Below are 20,620 nucleotides of genomic sequence, written 5' to 3'. Positions count from 1 at the left end.
TTGGTTGGAGGGAGGGGAGGGGCGGCGCTGATTGGTTCGCCCCGCTCGGGGCGCCGCTCCGCTGTGGCGCCGCCATGCAGTTCCTGGGCCGGTTGGTCAGCACCCTGAGCGGGGTGGCCCAGGCGCTGGGCAGCCCGCACCGCGTCAGGGAGGTGCCCGCCGCCGAGTACGGGCCCGGCCGCTCCCCTCTCGGCCAGGAGGGCCGGCTGCGCCTCTACGGGCCCGGGCCCGGCCGCTCGTGGGACTGCGTGCTGCTCTGCCCGCACAGCCCGCAGCTCGCACTGAGGTACGCGCCCCAAAAGGGACCCCAAAGGGGGAACCGGCCCCAAACGGCTCCAGAGCCTAAAATGGAGCCGGGTCCCAAAAGGGGGCCAGGCCCTAAAATGGCTCCAGGCCCTAAAATGGAGCTGGGCCCCCAAAAGGGAGCCAGGCCCCCAAATGGCTCCAGACCCTAAAATGGAGCCAGGTCCCAAAATGGCTCCAGAACCCGAAATGGTCCTGGTCCCCAAAATGGCTCCAGGACCTCAAAAGGGACCCAGGCCCTAAAATGGAACTGGGACCCCAAAATGGCTCCAGGGCCCCAAAAGGGCACCAGGCCCCCAGAATGGCCCTGGGCCCCTAAAAGGGAGCTGGGCCGCAAAATGGTTCTTGGACCCCAAAAGGGAACCAGGTCCCAAAAGGGAGCTGTGCCCCAAAAGGGAACCAGGTCCCAAAATAGCCCTTGGACCCAAAATGGAACTGGGTCCCCAAAAGGGAACTGGGCCCCAAAATGGCCCTTGGCCCCAAAAGGGAGCCAGGCCCCAAAATACCTCCGGACCCCAAAAGTGGTCCTGGCCCCCAAAATGGCTCTGGGCCCCCAAAAGGGAACTGGGGCTCAAAATGGCTCCAGGGCCCCAAAAGGGAACCGGATCCCAAAATGGTCCTGGGCCCCAAAAGGGAGCCAGGCCCTAAAATGGAACTGGGCTCCCAAAATGGAGCCAGGTCCTAAAATGGCTCTAGGTCCCCAAAAGGGAGCCAGACCCCAAAAGGGAAATAGGCCCTAAAATAGCCCCAGACCCCAAAAGGGAACTGGGCCCCAAAATGGTCCTGGCCCCCACAATGGAGCTGGATCCCCAAAAGGGAACCAGGCCCTAAAATGGCTCTGGGCCCCCAAAAAGGGAACCGGGCCCCCAAATGGCTCCAGACCCCAAAAGGGAGCCGGACCCCAAAATGGCTCAAGACCCCAAAAGGGAACTGGGACCAAAATGGCCCTGGACCCCAAAAGGGAATTGGGCCCTAAAATGTCTCCGGGCCCCTAGATGGCCGCAGGGGCTGCAGGTGGGGAGCGTTTGGGGCTGCAACCTGTAGTTTTGGGGTCTCCGTCCCCTTCTCTCCCCCTGCGCAGGCTGTTCCAGCTGGACGACGAGGCGGAGGCCCTGCAGCTCTTCCAGCACTACGCCGGGCACCTGCGGCCCTTCTACGAGAGCTCCCCGGAGCCGCTGACCCCGGAGCAACTCCAGCAGCTCTGCGACTGCCTGCGCGGCCACCCCGGCTGGTCCCCGGCGCACGTGGCGGTGGAGCTTGGCCTCCTCGAGGCGTTTCGGCACAACGGGGTGCTGGGGTGAGGCCCTGAGGGCGAGCCTGGGGGGTTTGGCTGCTTTGGGGTCGGCTTTCGGGGTGGTTGTGACCTCTTTTCCTCCCTCACAGCTGCGTGAACAGCTCCGATGCCGGTGAGGATGGCTGCACCCCGCTGCACCTGGCGTGCCGTAAGGGCGACGTGCCCTGCCTGCTGGAGCTCCTCGAGTGCCACGCGCGGGTGGACGTCGCCGACCGCCGCGGGGAGACGGTTTTCCACTACGCCGTGCGAGGCCACAACCCCCAGGTCGTCGAGGTGGGAGCGGGACCGGGACGATCGATCGATCGGGGATGGGTTAGGTTTTTGTATTAAAAACGTGTCCTCTTCCCGCATTCCTCTGATTTTGGTGACTTGGCTTGCTAAATACTTTCAGTTCTGAGCAGCCTTCTGTTTGTTTCTCTTTCTCTTTTGATTCCTCTCTAAACCAAAGAAAACAAACTGAATTTCTGCTTTTCTTGCATGCCCCAGGGCTTTTAGGGTTTCCACGCCTGGGTGGGGTGGGGAGAAAATTAGGCAAAAAACCTTGACTCTGTGCCCTCCTTCTGACGGGGAGAAAACACAGGAGTGCTTCAGATGTTGAAGAGGACGGACTGTAGCATCGCGAGGAGCCCTGTCCGTGGAGCTTCCACGCCTCGCCTGCCTTTGGTTTATTTATTGCTTCCTTTTCCCAGATCCTGGGCAGAACCCCGACTGTTGTCCTGGACCACCTGAGCCACGAAGGGCTGACCCCGCTGCACCTCGCCTGTCAGCTGGGCAAAGAGGACATGGTTCGGTCCCTGCTGAAATGCCAGGCCAGCTGCGGCGTCGTGGGGACGCTGGGCTACCCCATCCACACAGCTCTCAAGTATTCCCACAAGGGGTAAGGAACTACCCGGGCTTTTCCTCGAGTTTGGGGCCATGGCTGCTCACTTTGGGTTGTCCCAGATCTGCCAAGGACATCACTGAGCTGGCAGAAGAGCAGCGGGGTGCTGGTGTGGAAGAAAGAGACCCGTTCAGAAAAAAAGGTTTTCCCTGAATTTATCTCCAGGTATTACTTTGTAGGATATAATGAGGGAGGCACACACAAAAGAAAAGGAAAAAAAAATAGAGTTTGTGCAATACTTTCTCAGGATGAGCTGCGAGGAGGTGACTTAAATGCTCTTACTAACTGCTGTACCTCTGCCTTCCTGTCTCTGGCTGCTTTGATCCTACTAAGCTTTCATTCCAAAGCGTTGTTATTTCCGTCTCCCGTGGGCAAAGGTACTCCTGACCCTTAATTAACACACTCTGAATCAAGAGACGCAATATTTACTTCCTGTTCTCTTTTTTTTTTTTTTCAGGGAGAAATTAGTTTCTCTTTGTGCTTTCTAATGCTTATTTTCATAGCGTCCAAGTCCTCCAGAAAGGGCCCTCAACAACGACCGCTGCTAGCTGCTCCACGATTTGGGATTGGGAAGGGATCATCCTGCTGTAGGGTTTCCTGAAAGGCTCTGTGCTTGGGCTGGGTGTCTGGCATCTCAATTCCTCATCTCGTTGCCTTCACCAGGTGTGCCCAGGCCATCCTGGAGGTGGATGCCAGCCAGGTCTGCTCCAGGGACCCGCGCCACGACGCCACCCCGCTGCACTGGGCGAAGAAGGCAGAGGTAAATAGAGCTGACCTGTGGCTGTTGAGCTGATTGAAGCTGTTTGGTTCTCTCTGCTCTCCTCTGACCGGTGCTGTTTGCTGCAGGGAGCAGTGGAGCCTTCAGATAGAAAAAAAAATATCTAATAATAATCCCAAACTTGGCACGCTTGTCCCAGTAATTCAACCCTTGTTGTGAAACTGCCAGCTTGTCCCTTTTCCCTGCTTATTGTGAAACTGCACCACTGTCGTTGGAGCACAATTACCCCTGGGGGGAGCTCTCTTCTCATCATCTCCCAGACTGGTGCATTCAACCACGAGGGGAGCGTGAGGTAGGCGCAGGGTCATGGTACGTAGGTTAGAGATACCCAGATGAGAGGTGTGATAAGCTGGGGCACCTGTGAGGCGTTTGTTTTAAGCAGAGAACATTGAACGTTTCAGTGGAAGGACCATGAAACTCTGTCTTGCAAGGAGGAGAAGGTTAAAAAAAAAAAAAAGGCAAATAAGCAAATTTCTTCCCTCCAGTCTGCGAGGATTCTGGCCTGCGTAGGGACTGTGTTTCTCCGTTGCCACCAGCCAGTCGTTACGCTTCCATCTAAGCCCCAAAACATCCAGAAGCTGTAGCCAGCTTGCGAAACCATCAAATAATTTTGAGGTAGAAGGTAGAGAAACCCCATGTCCAGCGCCTGGGATGCTGCAGCTGGCTCCTGCCATGCCCAGGCGAAGGCTTGCTCCTCTCCATGTGCTTGCCTGGCTCGTGTGAGCACCCAGGCGGTTGTCCTCACGATTTCTTTCTCTTTCCTTGACCTGGAACACGCACGCTTGGGCTCAGATGACGCAGCTGCTGCTGAAGTACGGCTCCGAGGTGAACGTGAGCAGCCGGACGGCCGACATGGCCCTGCACATCGCCGTCAGGAGGGGCCGCTTTGACTGCGCCATGGTGCTGCTGACGCACGGGGCCAACACCAACGCCAGGGGCCAGGATGGCAACACGCCGCTGCACCTGGCCATGAAGGTGAGGTCGTGGAGCAATCCTCGTGGGCGCTTTGGCTGAGGGAAAGAGGAGGGAGGGAACGAGAGATGTGGCTGAGGGGAGCACGGCTTTTGATTGAGCTTTCCCTTGTCTCCTAGCACGACCGCCTGGATATGATCAAAGCAATCGTTGTCTTTGGAGGTGATGTGGAGATCCCCAATGATTTCGGGGAGACGCCGGGGCTGTTGGCAGCCCGGAGCAGCAAAGGTGAGGGCGGGCACACCAGAAACCAGCGTAACATCTCCCCTTGTTGGCTAAAACTGCATCTTGGAGAGGTGAAAACCCACCAGGCGTAGGCAGTGCTTCTCCAAAACGCTTTCCCAGCTTCTAGTTGCTCACAGGACCGGCACTTGCTAATCTTAGGCTTTGTGTGAATAGCCCGTGATGAATTTCCCCTCTATGAGACAGAGAAGCAAGAGGAAAAGCTGGCACGCACCCCCCCCTCCTCACGCCGTGGTGCTGGGCACTGCAGCCTCGCAGCGGGATGGGAATCCTACTGAGCAGCCCAGGGATAAGCAGGCACAGGCACGGCACAAAGCGTGTGGCACAAACCCTTCAAGCTGCATGGCACTGGCCGCGCCTGCTGCGCGCAGGGCAGATTCAGGACGTGCTTTCCTCTCCCCCTGGGTTATCCCAGAGGTTTCCTGCGGGTGACGGCTGCTGTGAATTTTGCAGACTCCCCCTTCCCCAGGTGTGTGCGTGCACTGATTCTCTTTCTGCTCTGTGACTCCCCCCTGCGTCACCTAAGGTGCCAACCGGAAAGTGCTCTTAGACCTGCTGCAAACTGTAGGGACGCAGCGCTGCCACCCACCCACCCCCAGCTCCCAAAGCCTGCCACCATCCGACGCCTCCTTCTTCCTGGAAGGCCCGTCTTCCCCGCGGAGCAGCTTCAACAGTTTAGGTAAAGCCTTCCCTGGCCCTTCCTCGCTGTCCTCTTCTCTAGCTTCAGACCTTCGGGCAGCCCACGCTCTGGGGGCTGTCTCCTGGCTCTCACTTTCTGGCCACTCTGTCCTCGTTCAGCTGGACCCAGACTCTTTTCTCTGCTTTCCCTGTGTGTGTACTCTATAAACTCCTGATTTATGGACCTGACACAGTGCAGCTCTGCGTGGAGGAAAGGGAAGGCTGTTCCCCTCACCCTTCTGGAAGAGGTGTAGGGCTTGTTTGCTTACGTGCAGTCATGCACAGAAGTGGAGGCACTTGCTGGTTCATCTTAAAGACATCCCAGTGGGCAAAAGGATATTGAAGTGGCACTTGTTCAGATCTCAGGGGCCGGTAGTTGGGAGAGGGAAGGGAGGAGGCCAGGGATAAGTGATGCTGGGTGCAGGATTTGCATTATCGGTAGGAAGAGCCAACCTCAGGACGTGTGCTCTGTACTGCCCAGGCTGAGTACGTCAAGATTTCACCCTCTGGGGAGCTACAGAGGCAGCAGGGGGTGTCACAGAGCAGGCAGTGGGTGAGCTGGCTTGGAGGGAGGCTCTGACACCGTGATGAGGGCGTGCAGGGAGGTGACAGCTGCTTGTGGTCCACTTTCCCTCTGGAAATTGTGGTTTCCATTGCAAAGGGCTTCCTGTAGGGCTAGAGGACAACCTCCTTGTGTCCTCCGTGTCACCAGTCCTGCTGGATGGAGACCTCAGGACTTCCCACCACAGCCTTGTGGCGGTGTCCCACCAAATTTCAGCTCTCTTACCCTGGCAGGGCACGGCCCTTTTCCAGCACGGACTCTGGCTCTCGAAGAAACTCCTCGCCCTGTTCTCCACCATCCACAGCTGCCTTCCAGCCGGGGTGCTGGCAGCAGCATTTAACCTCTCCTCCCCGTGTTCTTCTTTTGGTTTCGCAGGCTGCCTCCTCACCTAGGCTGGATTGCTGCCCTGGGTTTACATCAGCCGAGGGGTAATAACGAGCCCTCCCGTCCCCAGACCTCTCCTGCTTAGGTTACCTCGCAGGAGTAGATTTAGGTTTTATCTCCTGGCTTGCAGTAGTGGGCGTGCTGCTAGGCTCTGACTCCTCTCTCACCCGCGGCGCTCAACGTCTGCTTCTACACATCCTTTGTCTGTGCCAGCAAACCTCCAGCTGCCTGCTCTGGAGAATTGGGTTTCTTCTCTTCGGTGTGGGGTTTATTTTGGGGGGTACCTGGTGGTTACGGGCAAGATGGTTTGTGTTTCCTGCAGGGAGCTTCGACTGGGAAGGGCGTTGGATGTTCTCTGTGGTGGAAATCATTTACCAGAGGGGTGGGAAGTTTGGGTACCCTGGCCGGGTTTTTTTGGGGACAGAGAGAAAGTAGGAAGAATAACTAAAGGTTTTCTAATCGATTAAGTATGATTTGGTTGACTGGTTCCTCTGAGGCACTCCTCAGAGGGTTCAGGTAGCAAATTGGTCTCTCATTTTTTATTTTCCTTCCTATTCATGGCCCTCTAGGGTACGGGGACCTCCTGTATGCTTCTGCAACACTTGGACAGTTCCTGAAGACGCCGGATGTCGTGGACTCCCCCAGGGAGGGTGGAAGAAGGTGAGTGAGGAATAGCTTCCCCCCAGACCTGCGTGCAAATTGAAGGCGAACGTCACCTTGAGGAAGAAGCGGGATGGTTTCCCATCCCCAGGGCCAGGATCTGAGATCAGTGAGCTGTGTCTGTCCCTCTGCAGTTACGACCGCCTCCTGTGCCTGGACGGAGGGGGCATCCGGGGCCTGGTGCTCATCCAGCTCCTGCTGGCGATCGAAAAGGCCGCGGGGCGACCCATTCGGGAGATTTTCGACTGGATCGCAGGGACCAGCACCGGGGGCATCTTGGCCTTGGCTATTGTACACGGTGAGGCAAAGAACGGGCTCGTTCTCACTCCTCTGGGTGGAAGGGATGTGGGGTGGGAGCTGCCTCTCTGGGAGTCCTGCCTGAGATTTTCCCTCCCTGCCTGCGGAGGGGAGGTGTGTCCATCAACGAAGGAAAATCCAGACCTGTTTTTGCTCTTGCTTCATCCTCCCGATGCTGCTCAGGGAAGCCCATGGACTACATGCGCTGCCTGTACTTCCGCATGAAGGACATGGTGTTCCGGGGCTCTCGGCCCTACGAGTCGGAGCCCCTGGACGAGTTCCTGAAGAAGGAGTTTGGGGAAAACACCAAAATGACAGATGTCCAAAAACCCAAGTAAGTCCTGCTTGGGGCTGTGCTGCTGGCTCTCTTGGGGAACGCTCTGGAGGCCACGTGGCACGTTTGGCATCTCCTATGAGCAGAGAACCTGTGATGGGGAGACCACGGAAGCCAAAACCATGTATTTTTTTTCCATTTTACCCTTAGCTGTCTTCTCCTTTTCCCCAGAGTCATTGTGACGGGGACGTTGTGTGACCGGCAGCCAGCTGAGCTCCACCTCTTCAGGAATTACCCCGTCCCAGAGACAAAAGTCTCCACTGAATATAAAACAACCGCGTCTTTCAAACCACTCACTCGGCCAGAAGGTAAATTTGGGCACGCGGCAGGTGCAGGTAGATGATGGCACCCAGACACGGGAGAATTCCTGTTTCTCCCCCTGTTTTTCTGGAAATCGGGGTGTCCCAGCACCAGTTGTCCCCCGTGAAGAGGGGATGCTCCTCGCATGAAGGCGAGCTGCTGAAAGAGGCACGTCTGCTCCTCTCTGTCCCTGCAGACCAGCTGGTTTGGCGTGCTGCTCGCTGCAGCGGGGCGGCTCCCACCTATTTCAGGCCCATCGGGCGCTTTTTGGACGGCGGGCTGCTGGCAAACAACCCGACCCTCGACGCCATGGCGGAGATCCACGAGTACAACAAGTCTCTGATCAAGAAGGTGAGGGAAATCCTGGCCTTGAAGCAAGAACTTCCAACAGACTGTTGTGAAATTAATATTTCGCTTTAATTGCGTGTTCCTGCAAATAAATCTTCTCTTTTGTCCGCAGGGTCAGAGGCAGAAAGTGAGAAAGTTGGGGCTGGTGGTCTCCCTGGGGACAGGGAAGCCTCCACAGGTCCCCGTGAGCTCTGTGGATGTCTTCCGCCCCTCCAACCCCTGGGAGCTGGCAAAGACTGTGTTTGGGGCCAGGGAGCTCGGCAAGATGGTGGTGGATTGTGTGAGTACTGGCAGGAGGGGAAGAGCCTCGGGGTTGCTTTCAGAGGGAGAGCAAAGGTTTCCAGTCTTCAGCTTCTTCCTTTTGGAAGAAAATTGAATTTTCCTTGGAATCGCTCCACCCACGGCCGATTCAAGGGATGGGGGTAAGGGGTAGCTTAAAAATTGTGCGAGCACAGCAGGTCTGAATCCCTCTCTGCCTGTTTGGTGTTTGGAGAGGTGCAGTTCTTGCAGCTGAAAGGAGCTGGGGTCAGGACGGTGGCCAGTGACTCCTAGGAACACTTGCAAGCGTGAGTTTGTGGAACTGGAAGCTTTCCAGGGAGCACGGATTATCATCTGAGCAGTGCAGACCAAAAAAATGATGCTTCAGCGTGACAGCAACTCATTTTTCTTAAGAAGAGCTTTATTATCCCCACGAGAGCAATTAGCAAGTGGTTGAGAAGTGGGAGTTTTGCTAATCAGGAGCAGCAGTTCCGAGCTGTGGCTAGGGGTGTGTGATAGGCGGATGATTTTGCATGCTTCCGAAAGAAGCTCGTTAGATGTTATGCACGAATCCGTTCCAGAGGAATGAAAGCTGAAAGGATCAGACTTGAGGGCCTGACTGTGATCTTGATAACGCGGCTTTATCTCTTTTTAGCTCCCTAAAGCCTGGAGATACCTGCGGAGGCCCCTCTGTCTCTGCTGTCTTTTCTTTCAGTTGTCTCAGGATAGCACAGAAAGCCTGCAATAATCACAGGCTCTGCTGGTTCTGGGTTGTGGAATAGAAATGGACGGAGATGAAGTCCCAAAGAGGCATCCTGGGGATGCTCTTATGGGAATTCCCTCTGTGCAGTGACAGGAGGATCTGTAGGGTGCAGCTCCTTGTGTCCCAAGGATCAAGAGTGTTATATTTAGGGGGAAAAAAAAGCCACTCCACTTCTGCTGGTGATCTTTGCCATCCAGGATGCTCTTACTCCTGGTTTTCCCTTTCCCTCTGTGGCTTGTGCTGTTGAGCTCGGTGCCAGGGAAGCCTCCTGCGGGCAGGGGCTGGGCAGCGTGTCAGTCCTGCCCTAACTGCCGGCCTGTTTCTCCCGCAGTGCACTGAGGCAGATGGCCCAGCTGTGGATCGTGCCAGGGCCTGGTGCGAGATGACGGATATCCCTTATTTTCGGTAAGAGCTTCCCTTCTGCTCCCCGCACAGACCTCTTTTTTTAGCCTCCAGGTCTTGGCTGGGGCATGTGTCATCCCAAATCACGTCCCCTTCGGGGGTGTGCCAGCCTAAATCTGTTCCTCTGCCCCCTTCCTAATTCCTCCGTGATACAACGGAGGATGCTGTAGATCAATGAAGGAACAAGCACAGCTTGTCTGGGGTCAGTTACTGGGGTCTGGAGGGTGCTAAAAAGGGCCCTTTGAGGATGTGGACCTCATCCTGCCCTATTCCACCTTGGGGCACTGCACGGTGTGTTTTGAGACTCGTGTCTTAAATGCAGCGATAGCTGAACCGTGGCTCAGCAAGGAGTGCAGCTGGGCTTTGAAAGTGTAGGGGAAAGGCCCCCAGCCCGCAATTTTCCCAAATAAGGGGAACCAAACAGCCCAGGAAGCAGCAGCCAGGTTTCTGCTGCCAGGCTGGTGCTTGGGATGCTCGCTGCCTTTGTGTCTGTGCCCCGCTGGTGATGATATCTCGGTGTCCGCAGGCTCAGCCCTCAGCTGCACACGGACGTGATGCTGGACGAGGTGAACGACGCGGTGCTGGTGGACGCCCTGTGGGACACCCAGCTCTACATCTACCAGCAGCGGGAGCAGCTGGAGCGCCTGGTGCGGGACCTCTGCCGGTGACCGGCCTGGAGGTGGCAAGGAGCAGCAGATGCCCAAACGGCTCAAGCTTTGCCCCAAATGTTGAGGTTGGGGGGGAGGGGGGGACTGCTATTAGTACTAATTAGAAATTAATCCTATTTAATAGACGACAGTGCACATATATTGCGGGACAGCTCTGAAATACTGACAGTTCTTGTACTCCAGCCCCATCTCCACTACTCTGCTTGGTTTTGCTGCCCTGCTCCCTGACCCTAAAGCCCTTCCCAGGAGCCAGAGCCCCCACCTACACCCCGAGCTGGAGCAGCTGGAGCCCGGCTCCTGTCTGTGCAGCACCCCCAGGGACAAAGCACTGCTCACCTTCCTGCATCACAGAATGGGCCAACACCAGATAAAGCTCCAAGGATTGCTTTCCCTGCTGGGCCCGAGCTGGTTCTGAGTATAGGGTGGGGAAAGGGATCCTTTGCTCGACACTCCTGGCTTGGAGGGAGGCAGAAACTCTGCAGCCTTCTGCGGTAGAGAGATGGAAAATACTGTGACTGGCACTGGGGAGAAGGGGGAACCCTTCCTGAACCAGTTGCCACCTGTAACGCCCTCCCCTTTTCCCTCCAGAGGTGCCTGAGGTTCTGACAGCACCTCTGGGGGGAGCAGACCCCCCCCCCCAGGGGCTGTTTTGTGTCCCCTGGCTTGCTGTGACAGTCTGCTCGAGGGCTGAGATGTGAAAACCCGCCTCGTCTCGTGGCAAGCTCAAGATGAGGGATAACAGCAGAGGGATTTTCTCTGTGTTAGCGTGCAATCGAACCTGAGCTCAGGTCCCACCAAAGCAACTGACCCTGTAGCAATTGGGATTTGTCGTTTTTACTGCTGGAAATCCCGTCGTGACTGCTGTACTAAACGTTTCTGTAGCAAACTTTGTGTATTTATACATGACGTATGTATCCCTTGGAAGTTCTGAGAAGTAACCTGAAAAAACTGACTTATTTACCTGCCGTTACGAACAAAAACTAACATGGCTTGAAATAAAGAGAAGCTAAGATTCGGTTCTGCTGTGATGTGCTTTGTGTTTTGTGTCTCTGCGTCCTGCAACATCCCACAGGGGGCTGAGCTTGCAGTCTCACGGTTAAAAGATGACAAATTGAGCTCCTGGGGACACGGAGCTCTTCCCTTCACATGGGCTGAGGAGGTGAATTGGCTGTCCTGGGGACCCGAGGATGCTGCAGGAGCGTGGGGAGGCTCCGAGAGCCCCCTCGGAGGGCTGGAGGCTGGAAGATGTCCTTCTGGCAGGTGGCAGGCTCTGCGGGTGCCGGGGCAGGGGGAGCCGGGTGCTGGGCAGCGATCAATAATTGAAGGAGGCGGTCACATGCCCGTGCTGCCTGCCGCAGGATTCCTCTCCCTCCAGAGTCCGGTTACATCCTGGGATCAAGTTCCAGCCTCCCGGCTGGTGAATTATTAAACCCCCAGCAGCGCCCCGCTCCCTTTGCACCACGGCCGTGCCTTCGTGCTGTCATACCTCGCCGGGGACAGGCTCTCTCCATCCAGCCAGCTCTGTGGAAAAGGCTCTTCTGGACCAGCACAGCTCCTCGCGCTCTCCTCGCCCCTTCCTCCTCTGCAGGAGAGAGAAAAGGCTCCGGAGATGGACCTGTCCTACAGATCCACCATCTCCATCTATAAGGTGAGCGCCGGCACCGCAGGCTGCCGCCTCGCTGGGAGGAGAGCTGTTTCCCCAGGGAGGCTCCCTGGGGTGGGCAGCCGAGGGCTGGGTCCATCCCCGGGGGATTTGGGCTGCGTGGTGTGGGTCTGAAGGCAAAGACAGGAAGAAATTGGTGATTTCTGAAGGGTCACACACCTTGGTTGCTGGTAGCGAGCATCGGTTCGGTCAGCTCTTTTCCCCCTTGCTGCGAAGAGCAGTCGGATCCCCCTCGCTCTTCCCTGGGCACACGGGTGCTGCAGAAAGGCAGCGAGGGTCGGGAGTAGGGGAAATTCCTTATCCCGGCCTCCGAGCTGCTATCCTGCGAGCAATAAAAACCCTCTGATAAACCCGGCAAATAAAAACAGAGAGGGCGATCCGCGGCAGTCCATCCCTTCCCTTATCAAGCTGCTGAGGCTGGCAGCACACCAGATCGTGGCCGGGATAAAGCCGTGTCGGTGGCTGAGCAATAAGGGTGGCCTTCACCCAGGCAGGCTCAGGGATAAGGCTGCTCACACGTCCCCTCGCTGTCGCTCCCCTGTCCGCAGCCGCTGTGGAGCACGGGGCCCTAGGAGGAAGGTGACAGTGGCGGGTGACAGCTCGGTGCTCCTTCCCCTCCGGCTCTGCTCCTCTCCTGGCTTGCTGGAGGCGACGCAGGGCAGCAGAAAGCCCCAGCTGCTGTGCTGCAGGGAGCTGATTTTGTGCCCAGCTGTACATCAGCACGGCGCCTGGGCAAGACCCCAGTCCCTGCTGCACCCAGCCGAGCCACAGCGGGACGGTATCCACCTGCTGGGCAATCTGGAGCACGGGGAAAAGCAAAATTAACGTGCTTTGCCCTGCCTACAGACCATCCTGGAGCAATTCAACCCCGCTCTGGAGAACCTGGTGTACCTGGGGAACAACTACCTGCGTGCTTTCCACGGTGAGTGGGGTCCTGCCCGGCCCAGGCTCCACATCGTGCTGCGGGAAGGCAGGGCAGACCCTTACCACCCCTCTCCTCTCCACACAGCACTAGCCAAAGCGGCTGAAGTCTATTTTAAGGCGATTGAGAAGATTGGGGAGCAAGCGCTGCAGAGCTCCACCTCCCACAAGCTGGGTAAGGCTCTCCCACTCCCCATCCTCTGCACCGCCAGGCGCCACCGCTGAAGGTTTTGGCTCTCCTCAGTAGCCGGTCCCTTTCCAGTCCTTGGGGGGAGGAAGACAGATCCCCTAAATGATGTCCTGCAGTGCCAGTGACAATCAAAATTGTTGTGTATTTTTGAATATCCATCCCCTTGGATGACCCTTGGTCATGGAAACGAATCCCTGTTGAGGCATCCTGCCCTGCCAGCTGAAATTTCCATCTTGGAGGAACCATTTTTCTCCTTCTCGCAGCTTTGAGGAGAGCACTGGTCCTGCAATCTGCCAGGCAATAAATAACCGGTGCCCGGGGAGAGGAGGATGAGCTGAGCCCCGGGGAGGAAGGCTGCCAGCCTCCCAGGGTGCGGAGAGCAGCGCCCTGCGATAGCTGGTGGACTTTCACACCCGCCCATCGGCCGCAGTGGCACGCTGCTGCTCTGCCTCCCTGGGCGCACCAGGAAATGGCCGCGGGGTTTTTCCACCCTCTCCCATCTCTCTCTCTCTCTCTGAAGGTGAAATCCTGATGCAGATGTCTGACACGCAGAGGCTCCTGACCTCCGATCTGGAAGTGGTGGTGAGTGTTTTTCCTGAGGGGCTGCTGCGAGTCGGGGACAGAAGGGACTTCCCACCCCGCAGCTTGCTGGCGTCTGCCCGGTTTGCTCCGTCTCCTTCCCTCTCACGTGCCTGCTGGCAGGTGCTGCCTCCCTGCACGTGGTGGAGGCGTGTGGCAGAGCTGCCATGGCTGGAGCCTGGCTTCATGCCCTTCCCGGTGCTGTTTGTGGGCTGCCGTCACAAGCAAGGGATGCCAGCCTCAAGGGCTGGTGGTCTGGGGGGTGCTGGTCTTTTTTTGGGGGGCCTGGTGGCAAGAGGGTCACCGGTTCTGTGAGACAACCCAAACCACAGAGCCTGTAGCACCCTGTGTGGTGACGGGCAGAGGGTGACGGCTCCTTTCGCCTCCTGCAGGCTCAGACCTTCCACGTGGACCTGCTGCAGCACATGGAGAAGAACACCAAAATGGACGTGCAGTTCATCAGCGTGAGTGCTGAGACCCCTTCCACGCCTCGGCCCTGTTTGTTTTCCTCTCTCTGCCACCCCAGACACCTTGCTTGAGCTCTTGAGGTGTTTCTTCAGTAGGACTCAGGGCTCTTTCTTACCTTCCTCTCCTCTCATGGACCACCCCAGCTTCCTAGTGTGGCTTTTTGGAAGAGGTTCAGCTGAAGCCTGATTTCAGAGGGGCTCAGGCAGGCAACTACCCACCAGAGCAGGACCACCACAGCGTGGACATGTCTCTGGTTCCTCACCGTGCCTGCTTTCTCCCCGGCAGGAGAGCCAGAAGCAGTACGAGCTGGAGTACCGGCGCAGAGCCAGCAACCTGGATAAGTGCATGGCAGCGCTGTGGAGAATGGAGAGGGCCCGTGATAAAAACGTCCGGGAGATGAAGGTGAGAAGTGATTGCAGGAAGGAAACTTGATTTCTCTGAAGCCAGGGGCTGGTTTCTGAGCAGGGTTGCCCTTCCTGATGAGCCAAGGGGTTGTCCCCGCTGTTCAAAAGGCAGCAGGCTTATCTGGAAAGGAGGCCCCTCCTTCCCTACAGGGCGCTGCTGACCTGTGGTCCCCGATCCTGCCAAGCCCTTGCCTCACTTAGCAAGCCTCGGGGTGCAAGGAGCTGGCCCTTGGCACCCTGCTCTAGTTCCTCTGTGGAGCCCCAGCAGTGCAGTGGGGAGCTGGGGACACAACCCCGCACTTCAATGCCTCCCCTCCCAAATGTGCGCGAGTCTGATGTGGATTTAGGCTGATCTCTTCCTCCTCATTTCCCCTCGTGGGCCAGGAGAACGTGATGCGGCTGCGCTCGGAGATGCAGGCCTTCGTCTCTGAGAGCCAGCGGGAGGCTGAGCTGGAGGAGAAGCGGCGCTACCGTTTCCTGGCCGAAAAGCACCAGATCCTCTACAACACCCTCCTCCAGTTTTACAGCAGGGTACGGCCCCGGGGAGCAAGCTGGGTGGGCATGCGGGGCTGACTCCTCCTGTACCTGCTCTGCCCCGTCCACCACCGGCCTCTTTTCTCTTTTATCAGGCCCAGGGCATGATCCAAAACAAGGCCCCGCAGTGGAAGGAGCAGCTGGAGGCCAGCCGCAACCCCTCAAACAGCCACGCTCAGGGCCTCCTGGCAGCCTCACACAGCCAGGGGTATCTGTCGGGCCGGAGCACCCCCACACACCTGGAGATGGTGAGGAGCATGTGGACGGCCTTCCTGGCCTTCTGGGCTGCAGGGCGAGGCCAGTTTTGGGCTCTCTTGATGCCTCTCCATGGCCCTTTCCTGGCCAAGATGAGGGAAGGGTGTGTGCTGTGGTGTCTTTAGCCTGACACAGCCTCTGTGGGTACGTGCTCAGCCTCCTTTCCTTCCAGCAGCTCCAGAAACCCCTCGGGGACTTCACTTCTCCCATGAGCGGGAACAGATCGAGCATCTTCTCTCAGGAGCCAGAAATGAAGATGTCTCCTCAACCAGAGCTCTCCAGGAGGCCACTGCAGAGGACACCATCAGCCAGTATGACCCATGTCTGGGAGCAGTGCCACGGGGGGACACGGTGGTTGGGCCTCTGGGGGAACAGGGTCGGGCTCGGGGAGGGACCACAACTCTCAGATCACGGGTCCTCGGCCACATCCCTGGGTGTGGTGAGAGGACAATGCACATGGGAGCTGGGGAGGACAAGGCTGAATGCAGGTGAGCTCAGCTTTTGGAGTGGAGTTCATCCAGGGCTCACCTGCTTTTCATTCATCACAAATCTCAGCTGAAAGTCTTAAAAAAAAAATGGGACGGGGGAGAGAAAAATGTCACAAACTCTCAGTTGCTGCTACAGGGGGCTGTCTGCCTGTCATTGCAGCAGGCAGCGCTTGTACCCGAGATGTTTGGCTAAAGAGGACACAGCACCGGTCCCCTCGAGGCGGCGTGGGTCTTGCAGGAGGATGCTGAGCTGCATCCAGACCTCTCTGATGCCTCCCCGCAGGTTTGCTCCCTACCGGCCGCATCTCCCGCTCTGGTTCCTTCGGCGAGGCCAGCAGCAGCAGCGAGGGCAGGAGGAAGAGCGGGGCGGTGAGGGTGCAGGCCATCGTGCCCCACACGACAGGGACCAACCGCACCCTGCTGCGCTTCGACCCCGGGGATGTTATCACGGTGCTGATGCCAGAAGCACAGAACGGGTGGCTGTATGGCAAGCTGGAGGGCTCGTCCACGTACGTGACACCTTGGTACAGTTGATGGGCTTGGTGTCCTGCTCACCACCTCTCCTGTGCCGTGTCCCCAGCCCGCTGGAGCAGGAGAAGTGGTGGGGCAGGGCGAGGGTGGACGTGCTGCCTGGGAAAGCTCCAGGGTAGGGGAGCCAGGGACCTGGCGACACCTCCTGGCTTGCACGGCTGAGTGAATCCTGCCGTGGGAGCCAGCTGAGGACTGAGAACTGCAGGAGTTACCTGAGAGGCTTGGTGTTTCTCAGCTCCAACGCAGGCAGGGCATGGAAACTGCTGCACCCAGCGCTTACTGAATTACTACTCCCTGCGGGGCGGCTGGCTGACACCTGCTGGCAAAGCCTGTCCTTTTTCACATGGGGTCCGTGCCCTGTGCTCTGCAGGGAAGGTCACTCGGATGAAGACGGGCTAGCACAGTGCCCTTATTTTAGTGGGGTTCTGAGGCAGAGCTGCCTTGACTTGGGGAGGAGAGGATTGCCACAGGCTACCTTGAGTGCTGGCTTTGTCTTCCTTGTATTTGCTCTCAGTCAGAGCTTCTCTTCCTGGATTGTGCCTGTCCTGCTCCCAGGAGCAGTGATTTTGCATAGCCTCTGAGATAAGCGAGTCCTGCGCCAAGCAGGGGTGGGAACACCATGGCTCCGTGGCTTCCCAAGGACTGTCCTGCAATAAATCCATGCTCCACCTAGGGGTGAAAGGAACGCCGAACCCTATCGCACGCGGTAGCTGCAGCAGCTGGGGCTCGGTCGATATCTGGGATGGGTGTAGATAGGTGTGCTGGGCAGCTGGATCTAAACCACAACCCTATGGTTTGCCTGGAGCTCATTTATCTCTGTTTCCGTGGCCTAGATGCGGCTGGTTCCCTGAAGCTTATGTCAAGCCTCTGGATGACGTGAGGGATGTGGAGGAGCCAACCACCAGGTAAGAGGAGGGCAATAGGCCAGGAGAAGACAAAGTGCCTCATTGTAGGTCTTTCACACCAGCGGAGAGCTGCAATTTGCTGAGCCCCACTGTGTGCTGAGATCTCACAGACTTACCCTATGGTGACTCCACCAACATGTGCAATATTTTCTAAAAGATGTCTGGGCCATTCCAAGCCACATAATTTCTCCAAAGATATCCCACGGACACGTGTGGCTAACACCGGTGCTTCTCCCCATTCCTTGCTCCTTGGCTGTCCCCTCATTGTCCTCTCTTCTTGCTCAGGTCCTTCCCGCTCCGCAGCAGTCACAGCATGGATGACATCCTGGACCGTCCCAGCGTTTCTTCCTCCAACACCCACTGGCCTGCTGCTGCCCAGGCCGCTGTGCCGAACCCGCCGCCCCCACCGCTGGCTGCCAGCAGCCACCAGAGCGGGCTGGGGACCTTGGCTGGTTCAGGCTCCAAGGTGAGTGCAGGCTGGCGTGTGTGGAGCAGGGCACGTCTTTCCATCAGAGCTGACTTCCAGCCTTTTCTGCGGAGGCCTGTTGAGAAAGATGACACACACAGATGTAGTTGTGCGCCCTCGTCCTTTCCTGAGCTAAGGCATCTTGTTAGCACCGGCCTTTCTCATCCAATCTGTCCCCATGCAACCATGTCCTGGTGGCCCCTACAGTCAACTTTATGCATGCAGATCCTTGGTGCCTGAATTTCCTCCCTCAAGGACTGCTTTTGTGCCCCCGCCCTTCTCATTTCTCTCTCTTTTTGCTCACCAGGGCCCCTTCAGTTCACTCCTTTTCTCCATGACCTCCCAGCCTGATTTCTGGTGGCTCCGGGGCAGCACCTCTTTCTGCTAACAGTAGGACCATGGAGTGATCAGGCTGGGCTGGGCGTGGGGTGACCAGCTAACAGAGATGCCATCCTTCTTCTCCCTTCAGTGAATGGGGAGCAGCTTCAGAGGGCTCCTCTTCCAAATTAAAGTAAAGGGTTGGATTAAAATCACAGGTGGGACAGGCAAACAGCTGGAGGTAAAGGCTGAGAGCACAGCCAGTTTGGGGAGTCTTAGAACAAGGAATCTCCAACCCATAGCTCACAACCATGGCATACTGGCAAGGAAACCCTCCACTCATGCTGCTTCCAGCTGTAGGGAATTGACTGGTGAGGACAGCCAAAGTTAAAGGTGAGGACAGTGTAAAGTGAGAACCTATGACTAGGAGAAAGAAGAATGGTGCTGCCCTCCAGGTGTTCCTTGCTCAGCCTCAGAAGGCTGGCAAACCTTGTCACGATGCAACATTTAACTTTTTTTTCCCCCTTCATGACCTGCTCTACGGTTTCAGAAAGCCTCAGGCTGCACAACATGGACGTGAATGGGATCTGCAGCCTATGATCCCAAGGCCACTGGTTTCCAGCCAGCCCCAGGGCTAGGGTGCAGGGATAGACCTGGGACTGAACAATTAAGTGTGTGGAGCACTTAGAGTATGGTGGCAGAGCAACTGAAACTCATTAGAAGTTCAGAAAGGCTCAACCTTGCTCTATGCTTCTTCCCAAGATATCCTTCTGTTGAGCCAGGAGAAAATAAGTCCCTGTTTGACTTCCCAGCCGGAACACAGATAGCCACACTTGGCTTTCTTGTTTGCCACCAGATACAGAAACTGGTGTGCTTTATCAGGCCATTGCAATTGTCACCGATCCTTCACTGCCTGCTGGCCAAAGATAAGGGCCATGGGGCCTAGCTCCATCTTTCTCCAGCAGCTTGGTTCACTTTTGAGCAGTATGTGGTGTAGGGTAGGGTACAGCGCTCCAGCTCTCGAGTTCCCTGAAAGCGCAGGAGCGTGAGGGCATTGACAAGAAACTCTTTGCCAGGATGGGTGGGCAACATGAGGGGGCATCTCTGGCTGTGCTGGCAGGGTGCGATGTAGATCGGACTGTCCCTGTTTGCTGTGCTCTTCAGACGTGACTTTTAGGGAATCTGAGGCATCTCTTTTCTTCCCTAAAACAAAGGGTCCGTAAGGAACCTGTGTAGGGACAACCCCTCACCACAGAAATTGAATGAATGAGTCAGAGCCCTGCTAATAGGACTTAGTCTCCTAACTCACTCATGTGTTTTGTGAAATCTTCCTTTGTGTATGCAGTGTCCCCTGCCCAACTTTTGTCTCTCCGTTCCCCTCCCCACCCCAGATCACTCACTTGCCTTTCTTTTCATTGCAGAAATCAGGAGTATCTGACCAGCCCCCTGAACTCTTTCCACGGTGAGTGAGACGTGGGGTTGCACTCTGGAATCATCAGATAGGGTGGCATTGTTAGAATACTATTATTATTGGATCTTTTGGGTTATCAAACATGGGAAGAACAGGGAAGTGACTGGAGGAAGCAATGCACAACTCCTCTTCTGTAATTTCCCTCTGCAGTCAGGTTGGTGTCTCCGTGTTTCCAGCACGGTGCTGTGACCTCTTTCTTCTCCCTGCTTGCTTTGGAGGGTTAGGGTCAGGAGTGTAGAGTGCTACCGCAACGGACAGACTTACGCTAGTGTCCTTTCTTTATTATATGGAAGAGTGAGGATGAGGAGAAGCCCTGAGGGGAGCCTGAGGAACCACAAGGGAACCTGCAAGAGGGGCTGTTAAAGAGGGAGAAAACACATTCAGCAGCCAGCCACCTCCTTGGCACGGAGGTGTCATTCTGGCAACACTGAACAGCCCTTGCTCGGTCAGCAGGTCCCCTGCATGGTCTTTCCAGATTGCCTGATGGTTACCTGTCTCCTTTCCCCTTCCAGAGGTACCAACCCCTTTGCCACAGTCAAGCTGCGTCCCACGGTCACCAACGACCGCTCGGCACCCATCATCCGATGAAGAAGCACTGCGGGCAGCCAAGAATTTCAGCAGGGAAGAGGAAGGCATAGCAGTGATGGGCTGCAACCCCAGCAGGGCAGAGACCTCATGCTACCGCCCACAGAGTGACTTTTCCCTATCCCTCCTTTCCCTCTGGGACATGGGGATCCATCTCTCCTGGCTGTCTGGCATGCTGTAGCCAGCAGCACGCCCCTGCTGCTCTCTTTGGATTGCCTCCCCTCCCTCGTGTGATTATTGTACTTGAGTGGGAGAAGCCTGGCGTTACTGATGCTGGTGCCCTGGGAGAGGGGATGCTGATGGTCTGGAAGGAGAAGGACACTTGCTAGACCATTCCTTCGTTGCTGGAAAAATGAACCCCAAAGGGAGGTGGCCACCAGAAAGTTTCCGGCAACGTGGTCCGGCTGAAGGGCACTTGGCCCCTTTGGCAGCCACGTTCATTGTGGAGGCACCTGCCTTTCCCTGCCTCCATCTGACCCCTTCCCTTGCTGGGCAGCCCCTGGGCACAGCAGGGGGAAGTGATGGAGCCCAGAACCACTGCCCTGCTTCTCCACCCGATGTCCCATGGACAAGGCATTTGTAAATAAAACAGAGAACGCTTCTTCCATTGCTGTCCCAGCGGCCAGGCCTTCCCCTCGATCAGAGGCCACGGGGGGAGGAGGATGTGTGACCCCACCAGCAAGGGGCTGGGGGGCTGCTGGAGCCCCCCATGGAGCCC

The 20,620-nt window shown here is 56.8% G+C and overlaps 2 protein-coding genes and 1 long non-coding RNA gene across 5 annotated transcripts; 2 read left to right on the top strand and 1 right to left on the bottom strand.

Moving 5' to 3' along the window:
- The first annotated feature begins 14 nt into the window (after window positions 1–14).
- PLA2G6 (phospholipase A2 group VI) lies at window positions 15–11,139 on the top strand. Of its 2 annotated transcripts, XM_068666034.1 has the most exons (16): window positions 15–286; window positions 1,385–1,600; window positions 1,687–1,870; window positions 2,287–2,474; window positions 3,141–3,237; window positions 4,048–4,230; window positions 4,347–4,455; window positions 4,997–5,149; window positions 6,664–6,754; window positions 6,889–7,052; window positions 7,235–7,385; window positions 7,557–7,693; window positions 7,882–8,036; window positions 8,146–8,313; window positions 9,386–9,459; window positions 9,983–11,139. In XM_068666034.1, the coding sequence occupies exons 1-16, from the start codon at window positions 75–77 to the stop codon at window positions 10,122–10,124; spliced, it is 2,424 nt and encodes an 807-aa protein (XP_068522135.1). In that variant the 5' UTR covers window positions 15–74; the 3' UTR covers window positions 10,125–11,139. The 2 variants fall into 2 exon arrangements, with proteins under 2 accessions (XP_068522135.1, XP_068522146.1); XM_068666045.1 differs by lacking the exon at window positions 4,997–5,149.
- Window positions 10,989–14,217, bottom strand: LOC137847790 (uncharacterized). Its single transcript, XR_011091072.1, has 2 exons — window positions 12,694–14,217; window positions 10,989–12,355 (listed from the first exon to the last, which is right to left on the bottom strand). It is a non-coding gene; the product is annotated as an uncharacterized lncRNA (long non-coding RNA).
- Window positions 11,615–20,507, top strand: BAIAP2L2 (BAR/IMD domain containing adaptor protein 2 like 2). Of its 2 annotated transcripts, none has more exons than XM_068666200.1 (14): window positions 11,615–11,772; window positions 12,634–12,709; window positions 12,797–12,883; window positions 13,419–13,480; window positions 13,870–13,941; window positions 14,231–14,347; window positions 14,734–14,880; window positions 14,979–15,131; window positions 15,314–15,449; window positions 15,910–16,135; window positions 16,991–17,062; window positions 17,348–17,528; window positions 19,268–19,308; window positions 19,830–20,507. In XM_068666200.1, the coding sequence occupies exons 1-14, from the start codon at window positions 11,734–11,736 to the stop codon at window positions 19,903–19,905; spliced, it is 1,485 nt and encodes a 494-aa protein (XP_068522301.1). In that variant the 5' UTR covers window positions 11,615–11,733; the 3' UTR covers window positions 19,906–20,507. The 2 variants fall into 2 exon arrangements, with proteins under 2 accessions (XP_068522301.1, XP_068522292.1); XM_068666191.1 differs by having other exon boundaries at window positions 15,311–15,449.
- Window positions 20,508–20,620: the final 113 nt, after the last annotated feature.

Source organism: Anas acuta, chromosome 1 (assembly GCF_963932015.1).
Source record: "Anas acuta chromosome 1, bAnaAcu1.1, whole genome shotgun sequence".
Taxonomy (NCBI): Eukaryota; Metazoa; Chordata; class Aves; order Anseriformes; family Anatidae; genus Anas; species Anas acuta.
The sequence above is the reverse complement of the archived record's forward strand: the minus strand, read 5'-3'. Positions and strand labels throughout refer to the sequence as shown.

Coding starts and splice junctions, on each gene's coding strand:
- BAIAP2L2 (XM_068666191.1), top strand. CDS start 11,734: ATGGACCTGTCCTACAGATCCACCATCTCCATCTATAAG. Junction 11,773..12,633: donor CCACCATCTCCATCTATAAG/GTGAGCGCCGGC, acceptor CCCTGCCTACAG/ACCATCCTGGAGCAATTCAA. Junction 14,881..14,978: donor TCCTCCAGTTTTACAGCAGG/GTACGGCCCCGG, acceptor CTCTTTTATCAG/GCCCAGGGCATGATCCAAAA.
- PLA2G6 (XM_068666034.1), top strand. CDS start 75: ATGCAGTTCCTGGGCCGGTTGGTCAGCACCCTGAGCGGGGTGGCCCAG. Junction 6,755..6,888: donor CCCAGGGAGGGTGGAAGAAG/GTGAGTGAGGAA, acceptor GTCCCTCTGCAG/TTACGACCGCCTCCTGTGCC. Junction 8,037..8,145: donor ACAAGTCTCTGATCAAGAAG/GTGAGGGAAATC, acceptor TTTTGTCCGCAG/GGTCAGAGGCAGAAAGTGAG.